A 13,191-nucleotide genomic window follows, 5' to 3' on the forward strand; every position below is an offset into this window, starting at 1 on the left:
ATATCCTAATCCACCCAACAATGGGTTTGTTATTATGCCTCACTTACCATAATACAGGATTGCATCTAGCTTGATCCCGAGCAACAGCCTTATTATTAATTATTAATACATTAATATATAAGAATTATTACACAATACAAAAATTGACATTCAAATAACAAAAAAGTGTAGTCGAATTAATTTAATAAAAATAACTTTCATAAATTTAATTTTACAAATTTGATTATATACCTATTTATTTTAAGAAACAGGGTAACATGGCGATTCAACATTGCTTATATGAACTTACTTAAAAATAATTTTGATTTTTTTTTAAATTAAAAACACACACACGCAACTAATATAGTATAATTATTACAGCTGAATAAAGTTTTTATAAATTTATTATATTATATTATATTATTAAAATTTATATATACTCATATATATTTATATATATGAGTATTTCGTACCTTTCTGCTTAAGATAGAAGCCACTGTACTCAAAATGAAACATGCTATATTTCATCTTACATCAGACAATATTATATCCTTTTTAAAAGATAACATTGATCATAAATATCTCCGTCTTAACAAGTTGCATCACACGGGGATCGATCCCAACATCCTTATTTGAGTAACTACATAAACGGTGTATGAAGCAATACGTTATTATGGCCCTTTGTCTAAAGGCCCCCCGGGTGGAGGGCAATCAAGTAAAAATATCCATCCGCTTATTAAATTATGAAATAATTGTGTAAATTATTACCGTGAAAATTCAGTGATTTTAATATTAAATTAAGTGCAACGATTTCAAATGTAACGACGCTGACGCTTTAATGTTTCACTAATTTTTAAACATTAGAATATCACATACATAATATATTATTATTAGTATTGCATGTTAATTAATTATTTTTTTGTAAACAGTCGTTAAAGGGAGTAAGGATAAGTAAAAAAATGTATCAATGTAATTATTATTATTCTTTTATTTACAGATACTATATTTATATATTTATATATATATATATATATATATATATATATATATATATATATATATATATATTTTATAGAATAGGAAGGCGGACGAGCATATAGGCCACCTGATGGTAAGTGGTCACAAGCGCCCTTAGACATTGGCATTGTAAGAAATGTCAACCATCGCTTACATAGCCAATGCGCCACCAACCTTGGGAACTAAGATTTTATGTCCGTTGTGCCTGTAATTACACTGGCTTACTCACCCTTCAAACCGGAACACAACAATATCAAGTACTGATGTTTTGCGGTAGAATATCTGATGAGTGGGTGGTACCTACCCAGACGAGCTTGCACAAAGCCCTACCACCAGTAAGGTATTTTAATCATAATATCAGTTTAATATATAACAATAATATTTAAAACTATTTTTTCTATTCGCAGCTGTATTATGTAAACTATACTACATACATAAATATATTTTTATACAAGTTTAAAATCTCTGCTAACTTCGTAATCGTTTTTGATATATGCGTGCTTCAGTTTACACATGCACTAATTATATGTATATAATAGAAGTATATAGTTATACAATTTAAAATGTCATAACTGCATCAACAGTATCTTGACTTACGACATTTTCATTGTTATATTCAGACAATATTACACTATTACACATTATACATCTAAATAAATATAAACATTTTTAGGCTCTTATATACAGATCACACAACAAAATCACACAACAACAATTTCAACAAAATTTTTTTTTATGCATTTTATTGTAATAAAATAATTTAATACTGATTTTTTAAAATATGATTATAAAAAATAGCATGAAAATGGTGTACTGTAATTGCTTTATTATTATAATTATTAAGTATCTTTTTAACTTAAACCTACGTGGACGCAATGTACATTCCTTGTTAAATTATTTGATCTAACCTATTTAAGAAAATATAACTAGACAAAGATAACAAACATGGCAATTGTTAGTTTTGATATATTAAATTATTTTATGTATTATAAAAATATTATCAACCAAATAATCTCATATCACATGTGCCATCTATTTTATACGTGACATTGGCAGAATATTTTGCACTCAAATGGCGTAAATACACGCCAAGAAAGGGGGAAGAAATATATTAATCGTATTTTGACTTTGTTATACGCAACCTAAAATAAATATATATAATACTTATATTTTTTTTTAACCGAAATATGTCATCTCAAAAATGATATTCTACATAATGATAAGTGGTGCCAACCACATGTATATTCAGGTGAAGTATTACAAACTAACCGTGGGATCTATGACGTAATGTCCCGTGAACCAATACTGATTCAGTCATACTTTAAATTGAAATAAAGCACTACAAATGTTGCTTTGGTTAAATATAACCACCAAGTACCTAACTTGTATACAATTGAAAGGTGAAGACTGAAAAATCAAGAACGGTAAAACAAGCTGACAAGGCTGTGACAAGCGCCAAAAAAAACATTTATAGACAAATTAATCACGCTTTCCTCTTGGAGAAGGCAAAAGTGTATTCTATATTGTGTATGATACAATTAAAATAAAATAACTTAAACTAAATAACTAATTTAAAATATACAACAATACAGATAAAATATAATTATTATTTATGATATGTCAGTTATGATTACAGATTGTTTTTTTTTTTAAATTATAGCGAATGATTTATAATATCATGGCACCACCATTTGCTGTGGTCCATCAAAGATTAATGTGCGCACGGTGTGTTGGCTGTCTGTCATGAGATTTTCCTGTGTACACTTAGATTTAGTCCTAAAATTATTGCTGAGAGCCAGCACCTGTGAAAAAAAAAACGAAATGGTGTATAATGACATTCCTTATTATTATATGTCAAAAAGTAAATACATTATTTTTTCATAAGCTGCGATTGCTTTTATATATTGCAAATTTATAATATTTTTTTATTATCATTTGAAAAAAACAAACAATTAAATCAACGTTGAAAAATAAACAAGTCATTAATGTTTAATGTTGTAATTTCAAATGACCATTAATAAAAAATCACAGATAACATAGAAACTTAGAAATTTTTTTCTCAAAAGAAAGGGTGAAAAGAAAGTTGCTTTCCAAATCAAAAATATCCTAAATGGTACTATCAGCGGTCAGTGATCCCCCGAAAACATTTGTCAAATATTTGTACAGTAAATCAGTCTAAATTAACTTAGAGCCAACGCGGGATCTAATTAGCGAGCCCCTTGTTTGTCAACTAACAAAGTTAACGAAATGTAGTTAATCTTTATATGTTATAATATATATACATATTTCAGCTATGTATTCTGATGACGTCATATTATTTAAAGTGTATAACCCATTGTAATCATAAGAAGTGTATAGACAAATAAATTTATAAACAACTTTGACATTGAATTGACCAATGAGAAATCTCGACCAATGATGCGATATCATTGGTCGGGTTTCTCATTGGTTAAATAATCTTTGACATTCGTTGTGGCGTTTTAATGTTGGCGACGTTTGTATCGAAACTTTGGGAATATAATAATAAAATAAAATGGGTGTTAATTGGGTAGTTAAGTGTTTTTCGAAGTAAAAAAAAAACAAAAGTAGTCATATCACTTACTGTATATAGCAATGTGACCACCCCCACAACAGCCCCGGTGAGCACGTCCCACCAGTGATGGCGGTGATCGGTTATCCGTGTGAGTGAGCATACAGCCACGTAGGTCATACAAAGTAGTTGCAGGAAAGGAACAGCAAAAACTGTGCGGTGTCGCCAGTCGAACGCACGACGTTGGAGGTACCACTGAGGAAGGAAACATTTGGTGTAATAATATTTGTAAAAGGTAAGCGGACTGGCAAATGGATGGTCCATTTGTCAGTCCTGATGAAAAATACCGTACCATAAACATTGGCATAATGGGATATATAAATCATCCCTTATATTGCCAATGCGCCATGAACCTTGAGAAAAACGAAATTATAACCAGTTATAACTACCTCACTCACCCTTCAAAACGCAAAACGGAATCTTGCGTAATGTTGTTTGGTGGTTTGATGAGTGGTTGGGTGATATAGATCGATGGCAACTACGCATGCAGACCAGTTCAAAGCTTTACCAGTAAGTATACTGAATTATAATAATAAATAAGTGAAATATAATCAATAATAAACAAACACAGCACGTGAAGCGTATATTTTAAGATTCATATCGTTTTTCTACGGAGACATATCGTCATATTTTGTGGTTATAACGATTCATGTTTTGTTTAAAACCTTTGAACATATATTATGTTTCTCAGGACAATAAAATTACTATCAATACAGACAGCATCGTATCAATATCAATCATATGATGATGATGATATATAAAAGGTAATCTTAAACGAAAAAAACACTTACCGCCATAAAAAATCCACAATATAAAGAGAGTGAAGTGTGCCCTGAAGGGAAGCTGTGGTAGGAATCGCTTTGATACCAGCTGGAAAATCGTGTTGATGTACACTCGAAAGTACTGACATATTCAGAACTGCAACAAAAGAATCATTGTCATCATCTGTTAAAGGTATTATAGATATTACTTGAAATTTTCTGTATAATTTGATTAACAGTACATATTCTGGGTTGGCGTCTCTTGGGCAACCGAAGTTGGAATTTACCAACTAACCCATTTGTAATTACTCTTTTTGGTACGGATCAGTATGGCTACGGAATCGTTCCAGTATAACGCATAGCGGTTTCTACTGCGCTTTGCTTCGGTGACAGTGATCTCGGTCTACCCTGATTAACTCAGGACAACAACAATGTAATAGTAACCGGCTTACTGTTTTTGCAGGAGAATAATTAGTTTTTTTTAAAGGTAGGCGGACGAGCATATGGGCCACTTGATGGTAAGTGGTCACCACCGCCCATAGACATTGACATTATAAGAAATATTAACCATACCTTACATCGCCAATGCGTCACCAAACTTGGGAACTAAGATGTTATTTCCCCTGTGCCTGTAATTACACCACCTTATTCATCCTTCAAACCTGAACACAACAATACCAAGTACTGCTGTTTTGTGGTAGAATATCTGATGAGTGGGTGGTACCTACTCAGACGAGTTTGTACATACCTACCACCAGTAAAATCGTATTATCAGTAAAAATATAATCAAAAGTCATGAATATAAAACAAGCTTACCCATTACAAGTCTTCGCGGTGTCTGGTTCGCAGATGGCAAAGAAGGTAGGTCTAGGGTTTCCCGTAATACCCTTCATAACTTCAACAATTCCTAGGTTGAATATCATACCGTAGAGGTAGTTTCGATATATTTTGAACGTTATCTTGGAAACGAAGTCTAATCTGGCGCGGATTGAATACGATGCATCGAAAAGGACTAACTCTGTGATGAAGACCTGAAAAGAAATTGGATTAACTATAACATAACGAAGTTGAAAATAGAGAAGCCTCTTAATGTGCTATAGCTGGGCAAGGACTCGTCTTCTCTTGAGGAGATTATACCACCAACCCGCATTGGATAAGCTTGGTGAAATAAGCTCTAAACCTCACACATATCTATCGCATGTGTAAAGTGAATAATCTTTATTACCATTTAGTGTTCAACAGTGTACTAAGTGTACAGACACAAAAATATTATAGTGCATCGGATAACAATTTATTTATTAATGTTACAGTTTTCCACCAACCCGCATTGGAGCAGCGTGGTGGAATAAGCTTCAAAACCTTTTCCTCAAAAAGGGCGAGAGGACATTCACAGGCTGTTACTTGTTACAGTCTTCTTATCCGTCAATCTAATCCATGGATCGAATTAGACTATTACAATCCATAGCGACATTAAAAAACGCATTGAACAAAATTTGTACATCCCTTGGGGATGACTTGTGACTTCAAATTGATACTTACAAGTACAAATGGCAATAGGATAACCGTAGACATTATGACTTCCATTTTAACTGTATCGCCTTTAAATGGGAAGGACAGCGCTGGATCATTGCAATAAAAACCACTCTTGTAGTGGGGGATTATTCCGAACTCGAAGAGACCCACTAATATTACCACTGAGAAGAAAACACCAATAACATTATCATATATGATAATAATACCTTAAAATTATATTATTATTTACTTTAAAATATAGTATTTTAAACGGCCATTTTAATATTAATAATCTTTCACAAATCTTTTACTGCATTTGAGAAGATAAAATCTTCGCTTTGTTTTATTTCTATAACGGATGGTCACAGAGTAAAAATACACAGAATTTTATTCAGAAATATTTTTCCGTGCAATTAAGTTTCAATGCACGAGTTCTCCTGAAATTGTTGCAAAGATAACATCTTTTTTCTTTTCTTTGTCGTGTAAAGGTAAATTTATCTTTTAATGAAGTTATTAATAAACCACATCGCACTTAGACTCTTCAATGAATTTATATTACAAAGTTATTGTTGCAAATTTTTTATTTGTGCTAATACTAGAATGTTTTAAGCCATAGCAGATGCTTGGCTTGACGCTTTTTTTTAAGCTAGCTTATATTTAAGGTAATCTGTTAGTATGTGTAAAACAATATGTATGTGCCGTGGAGTACCGGCTTAGAATAGTACTCCCCCAATCTCATCCCGTGGGTGTCGTAAGAGGCGACTGAGGGACGGGGAAAAGGGGGGATGGGCAGCAGCGTCCCCCCTCCCATTAACATCTTACCCCCTACTGCGCTCGCCAACACGCCTGCCCAGCGCGGCGAGTATGGGCAAACCCCTCCCTTAATGGCAGATGCGCCCAAAAAAAGGCCCCCAGTTACCGGCAAGCCCGCTAGGCCCGACCAAGGTAGCGGTCGCGGTATCGGCAGGGCAGGGGGTGCTAAGAATCACCGGTTCACGGCAGGCTACCGTATAAAACGACTGAAAATGGCAACGTATAATGGACGCTCGATGAGGCTGGACCATCACCTCGCCGAATTAGAAGTAGAGTTAAGTCATATAAACTGGCATATACTGGGGTTATCTGAAGTCCGAAGACAGGGGGAGGACACGATAACTCTAGAGTCCGGTAACTTACTCTACTTCCGCGAAGGTGATAACCTCTCCCAGGGTGGTGTCGGTTTTCTTGTCAAAAAGGATCTCATTAGCAGCATTGTGGAAATCAGTAGTGTGTCGAATCGGGTAGCGTACCTTGTCCTAAAACTTTCCGACAGGTACTCCCTGAAGGTTGTACAGGTATATGCGCCAACTTCGACATACTCTGATGATGTGGTCGAAGCGATGTACGAGGACATCGCAAAGGCCCTCAACGACACCTCGAGGGCCCACTACAATGTTGTTATGGGAGACTTTAATGCTAAAGTGGGAGTACAAGATAGCGGTGAATCGAAAGTCGGACCTTACGGCTTGGGCTGCAGAAATCACAGGGGGCAAATGCTGGTAAACTTTCTCGAAGCGCAGGGGCTTTTTTTGATGAATTCTTTCTTTCAAAAGAAGCCTCAGAGGAGGTGGACCTGGCGAAGCCCCGATAACGTGACAAGGAACGAGATAGACTTTATCATTTCGAATAAAAGGCACATATTTAGAGATGTTTCAGTGATCAACAGGTTTAATACCGGAAGTGATCACCGCTTGGTTCGAGGCACTCTAAATATCAACTTAAAAGCCGAAAGATCGAGAATGATGAGGTCTACTCTCCGACCTACCATGCTCCAAGCTGCTCAAGGCTCCGAAAAGTTCCAAATGGAACTTCAAAATCAATTCACCGCGTTGGAAACCATAAGCAGCATTGATGAGAGAACCGACACGCTGGTCAAAATACTGCAAAACACATCCCGCAAGTGTTTTCCGCCACAGAGAAGAGACAACGCACCAAAACTCTCTGCTGAGACACTCGAGCTCATGAGAAAACGACGAGAACTACCATCGTTTTTGTCAGATAAGGCCTTAAACCGAACAATAAAAACGCTGACGCGACGCGATCTCCGACGCTCCAATACCCGTGCCATCAAGGCTGCGATTGAGCAAAATCGGGGATCGAAAGTGTTCGCTCGCAAGTTTGGGAGGCCGCGTCTGACAAAACTTAAAACTGAAAATGGTGGGGTCGTTACCTCTAGGCCTGAGATTATCGGAGAAGTAGAGAGGTTTTATGGGCAGTTGTTCTCTTCAAGATCGGATAAACCCGTGGGAATCAGTATTGATGACCAGCGCGCCCCTCTTATGCGCCATTACTCCGAGGAGCTCCCGGTCGTTGACCAAGGAGAGATTAGGGCGGCTCTAGAACAGCTTAAAAACAACAAAGCTCCGGGAGATGACGGAATCACAACAGAGTTGCTTAAGGCAGGCGGGACTCCGGTCCTGAAAGAGCTAGCAAGCCTCTTTAATTCCGTCATCCAACATGGCAAGACCCCGGAAACGTGGAGCGGGAGTGAGGTGGTACTGTTTTTCAAGAAAGGTGATAAAACCCTCTTGAAAAACTACAGACCAATCTCCCTCCTGAGTCACGTGTATAAGCTGTTCTCAAGAGTCGTCACGAACCGTCTCGCCAGACGACTTGACGAGTTCCAGCCCCCAGAGCAAGCCGGCTTTCGATCAGGCTACAGCACCGTGGACCACATCCATACTGTTCGGCAGATTGTGCAGAAGACCGAAGAGTACAATCAGCCGCTGTGTATGGCATTTGTGGACTACGAGAAAGCCTTCGACTCCATCGAAACCTGGGCAGTGCTCGACTCATTGCAGAGATGTCATATCGATTGGAGATATATCGAGGTACTGAGATGTCTGTACAACGCCGCTACAATGACTGTCCACATCCAGGACTGTAAGACGAAGGCGATCCAACTGCGCAGAGGGGTGAGACAGGGGGATGTAATATCCCCGAAACTGTTCACCAACGCGTTGGAAGACGTTTTCAAAACGCTGGATTGGACTAGGTATGGAGTCAATGTAAACGGCGAGTACATCTCACACCTTCGATTTGCCGACGATATCGTCATCATAGCAGAGTCGCTGGAACAACTCACCGAAATGCTGCGTAGCCTAGGCGAGTCTTCCCGGTGTGTCGGTCTCGGTATGAACTTGGACAAGACCAAGGTCATGTTCAATAGGCATGTCGTGCCGGGACCGATATACGTCGAGGGGAAACCTCTCGAAGTTGTTAGTGAATATACCTACCTAGGACAGATAATACAAGTCGGTAGGAACAACTTCGAGAAGGAAGCCGATCGAAGAATTCGCTTGGGATGGGCAGCATTTGGCAACCTTCGTCAAGTCCTCAAGTCGTCTATACCGCAATGTTTGAAGACGAAAGTCTTCAACCAATGCGTCTTACCTGCCATGACATACGGTGCCGAAACGTGGACACTAACTGCGGGACTAGTCCACAAATTCAAAGTCGCTCAGCGTGCTATGGAGCGAGCTATGCTCGGAGTATCTTTGAAGGATAAGATCAGAAATGAGATTATCCGGAAAAGAACCGGAGTCACCGACATAGCTTGCAAAATTAGCAGGCTGAAGTGGCAGTGGGCTGGTCACGTATGTCGTAGGACCGATGGCCGTTGGAGCAGACGAGTCCTAGAGTGGAGACCGCGAATCGGCAAGCGCAGCGTAGGGCGCCCTCCAGCCAGGTGGACCGACGACCTTAAGAAGGTGGCGGGCACCAACTGGATGCGGAAGGCGGAGGACAGGGAGCTTTGGCGCACCTTGGGAGAGGCCTATGTTCAGCAGTGGACAACGATTGGCTGTTGATTGATTGATTGTGTAAAACAAATCTTAAATTTACTCGAGTTCCGTTCAAAATAATAAGCCGTAAATGATGTAATACAAACTGGTATGCTAAATTATATTTATTTTATTTACATATTTTATATCAATGTCATAAAATCTTTGTTTCCAAAATTGCTTGAATATTTCTCACATTTTACTTGTTAAAAATATTTAGATATTTATTTTATGTTTGTGAAGTTTGCACAGATGCAACATGCGCTTGTAAATTAATTGTAAGCGATGGGTACTCAGATGTTGCCCCAGCTTAAAAGCCACTCGTATATATGATCATCCATACAGACATCCCGAATTTAATTTCAACTCTAAGGATCTAAGAAAAATAATAACAATTATATATATTTCTTTTGTAAATTGGAATAAAAATGGCGTTTTGATTCTAAATAAAGTCTAATAAAATTCTGAATTTTTCCAAATTACTTGGACCATCCAACGTGGCGTGACATTGGCGTGGGCATTGGCATCGTTAGCCAATTTATTAGCCCAAACCCTCGCTTCCGCCATTTTCAGTTCAAAGTCAATGTCGAAGTGACAGGATGGTACAATTGCGTAATTGACTTTGAGATGGAAATTTACGACGTAATAATTTTTTGCAAGGAATAAATACTCATTTTATTTTACAAAAAAATCTTATCCAGGCATGGTATTAACAAATAACGCATCAGATATAAATATGTGAAGGTTAATCTTGAGCTATGTATGTTAGCTAGATGCCATAACTCAATAGGAACGAAAAGAGATTTGCAATCGGAACATAAAAACATGTACCACCAAACTTCCAACCGCGAACACGTAATAGAAATATACACAAAAACAAGGATAACACGTGTATGGAGGTTAGAAAGAATGAATAAAAAGGAAATTGGAGGACAAACTAATCAAACGAGATATTACAAATATACAAAAGGAATATTAGACGCAGGCCCGGACTTAGAGATCCAAAGCTCCTAGGCACTTTGAAATTTGAGGTCATCCCATTTCGAAGCGGTCAGAGTATATATAGGCCTTGTAGGCCTAGACATATATCAGCTACTAAATAAATATATTATGTGTACGAATTACACGATTATTAGCAGCGCCGGCCGGGCTAGGCGCCAAGTAGCAAGGGGCGCGAAATAAGTTTTTCAAAAACAATTTCCAGAGCGTATAAGGCATAAGGCATTTTATTAATGTGGCAATAATTATAAATATAACTGAAATACAATTTATGTGAAGTGTAAGCGTCGACCGAAGGGCGCTGAAAGACAATCTCACTATACCCTGATCAAGGGCCAGGGCTGGAGCTTATTATAAGATTCTAATTTATTACTCTTTAGAATCGTATGAAGAGTTTATCAAGAAGTGATACTCAAACATATAAATACTCTTCCAAGCGTTAGACATTTGTAACAGGTCTTAACGTGAGACTATCGCAGGTAGTTAGATATAGTTCGTGCAGGAATGAGGATGTTGCATAATCCAACTAACTGAATTGGTCGTTGCAGTCAGTTTTATTATTTGAAGAGTCCATTTGTAACGAATAATGTTACGTTATTATTTTTATATATTCGATAAACTATATGCCCCGGGTATACACGGGGACAAACGGACAATTAAGATTATTTATTTTTATATCGATATCTATATTTTTAAATATCATGCAATTTTTGAATTATTAATGTAATTTTTTTAAAGATAATTCTGACAATTATAACATATAAAATTTCGATGCCTATATTGGCAAGGTTCCGGTACGGTAGGATTGAGCTACCTCATTAAATCGTGATTGTCCAGTAATCAATGAAGGGTTTCTTTTATTAAATGCAACCAATTTCAATTTCAGTATATGCTTGTACTGAAAATCACCCCAACTGATTACCCTAACCAGTGTTATTAGAGGTATATTTAGATACGTTTTACGGGTATTTCACAATACCCGGAATTATCAGCGGAAGCTTAATCAAAACTATATGTATATATAAAAGATTTTTTAGCAAATTACGTTTATATGAACTAAATTCTATTTCATATATACATATAACAAAAGATAATATCATTAAATTAATATAAAAATTCGGTCCATAACAGATAGAGAAATCGGTAAATATACATAAAAAAAAATAGTCAAAGCCGAGCACAGCCTCCTCCTCCTCGAGTACAAAATCGAAATTGGTAAGCTATGATACTATTTCAAAAAAAAAATCCGCAGACAAACGAACAAACTCGATCCAAGTGGTCTTTCTGTTTTTGGTGATGTAAGAAGTGTAAAAAATTGTGTAAAATCACTGCAAAGTACGAAAAATTGATCAATCAATCAATCAATCAAGTGTCATATTAAACTAAACATAATTGCCAAGACGCTAAGGAAACAGGTAACCGAGATAGATTGAAGATCTTTTTTAAACGACACTTGTAAATATAAGCCAATTGGCCTGGAACTGTTCTACACTTAGGTTCAAAGTTTCAACAACAAATAGAATAGCTGATTGCAAGAGGATGGAATTGAGCAATGCAATGTACACTTGACCATCCTGGAACATGTAGCTCTTATTTCATATATCATAGGGGTTATAATTCTGTAACAAAGACTAGTTTTGTCGCCTTCCGTATACACGTGGATTTCAACGTGGCGGATAAGACAATTTTCTGTTAACTATTGCGTCATATCGTTTGATGTGTCTGTTTGTTATTGTTTCTTACAATGTTTATTACAAGCAAACGCTTTGTATAATTACGTTATCAAAAAAAAATCTTGTAAATATGGCAATTAAAAAATTGAAATGTCACTTAAACGTCAACTGTTAAATGTCAAAAAGTTTTATAAAACGTCATTGATTTTTTTTTGCATAATTCTATTGAAAAACAGTATAGGATTTAGGATCGGATAGAAGCACCAAGCAGAGGCACGGAAATGTGCTGCCAACCTTTAGGCTGCTACTGAAACATGACCTTGAATTATAAACTTACGCTATTATAGCAACGAGGCAGTTTTTTTTTTTTTGAGTAAAAGTCAATATAAGTGTAACACGTTAAATTATTTTCAATTTATTAGGATCGCGCCGGTCGATCATTGAGAGTCAAATTTGTTTCTTAAAATACAATAGCAGAACCGATTGCGATCCCGGCCTTATGATTATGTTGTTTAAATAAATAAAATATTGACTGTTAAGCATTTATGAATATTTATATAATCTCTACTTTAAAAAATTCCTAAATTATCATTAAAACACTTTTTTTAACTATAAAAACATTTTTTTTTAATTTCATGATTTTTAACGTGATTATAAAAACGAAAATCCACTACAGAAAACCAACGTACCGATTCAACTAGGGTTGCCAGTTTTTAAAGCAAATTTCCCGGCCTTATTTAATGCAAAATCCTGCCTTTGTGCCTTAGGGGCAAGGATGCCAACCTTATTTACAACTGAATATGTGTGTTGTGTGTGTCCGCCAGTAGGTAGCTTCCAAA

General features: G+C 36.5%; 1 protein-coding gene across 3 annotated transcripts in view; it reads right to left on the reverse strand.

The window, feature by feature from the left end:
• Positions 1–1,026: 1,026 nt before the first annotated feature.
• Positions 1,027–13,191, reverse strand: part of LOC126775002 (phospholipid phosphatase 2-like) — a 35,954-nt gene continuing 23,789 nt past the window's right edge. For all 3 annotated transcript variants that reach the window (XM_050496711.1, XM_050496712.1, XM_050496713.1), the window contains exons 3-7: positions 5,887–6,041; positions 5,164–5,378; positions 4,378–4,504; positions 3,599–3,781; positions 1,027–2,798 (exon numbers count right to left, since the gene is read on the reverse strand). In XM_050496711.1, the coding sequence (XP_050352668.1) occupies positions 2,673–2,798; positions 3,599–3,781; positions 4,378–4,504; positions 5,164–5,378; positions 5,887–6,041 (806 nt within the window). In that variant the 3' untranslated portion in view covers positions 1,027–2,672. The remainder of the gene's footprint in view (positions 2,799–3,598; positions 3,782–4,377; positions 4,505–5,163; positions 5,379–5,886; positions 6,042–13,191) is intronic.

The sequence above is a fragment of the Nymphalis io genome, chromosome 17 (assembly GCF_905147045.1).
Source record: "Nymphalis io chromosome 17, ilAglIoxx1.1, whole genome shotgun sequence".
In the NCBI taxonomy this organism is placed as follows: Eukaryota; Metazoa; Arthropoda; class Insecta; order Lepidoptera; family Nymphalidae; genus Nymphalis; species Nymphalis io.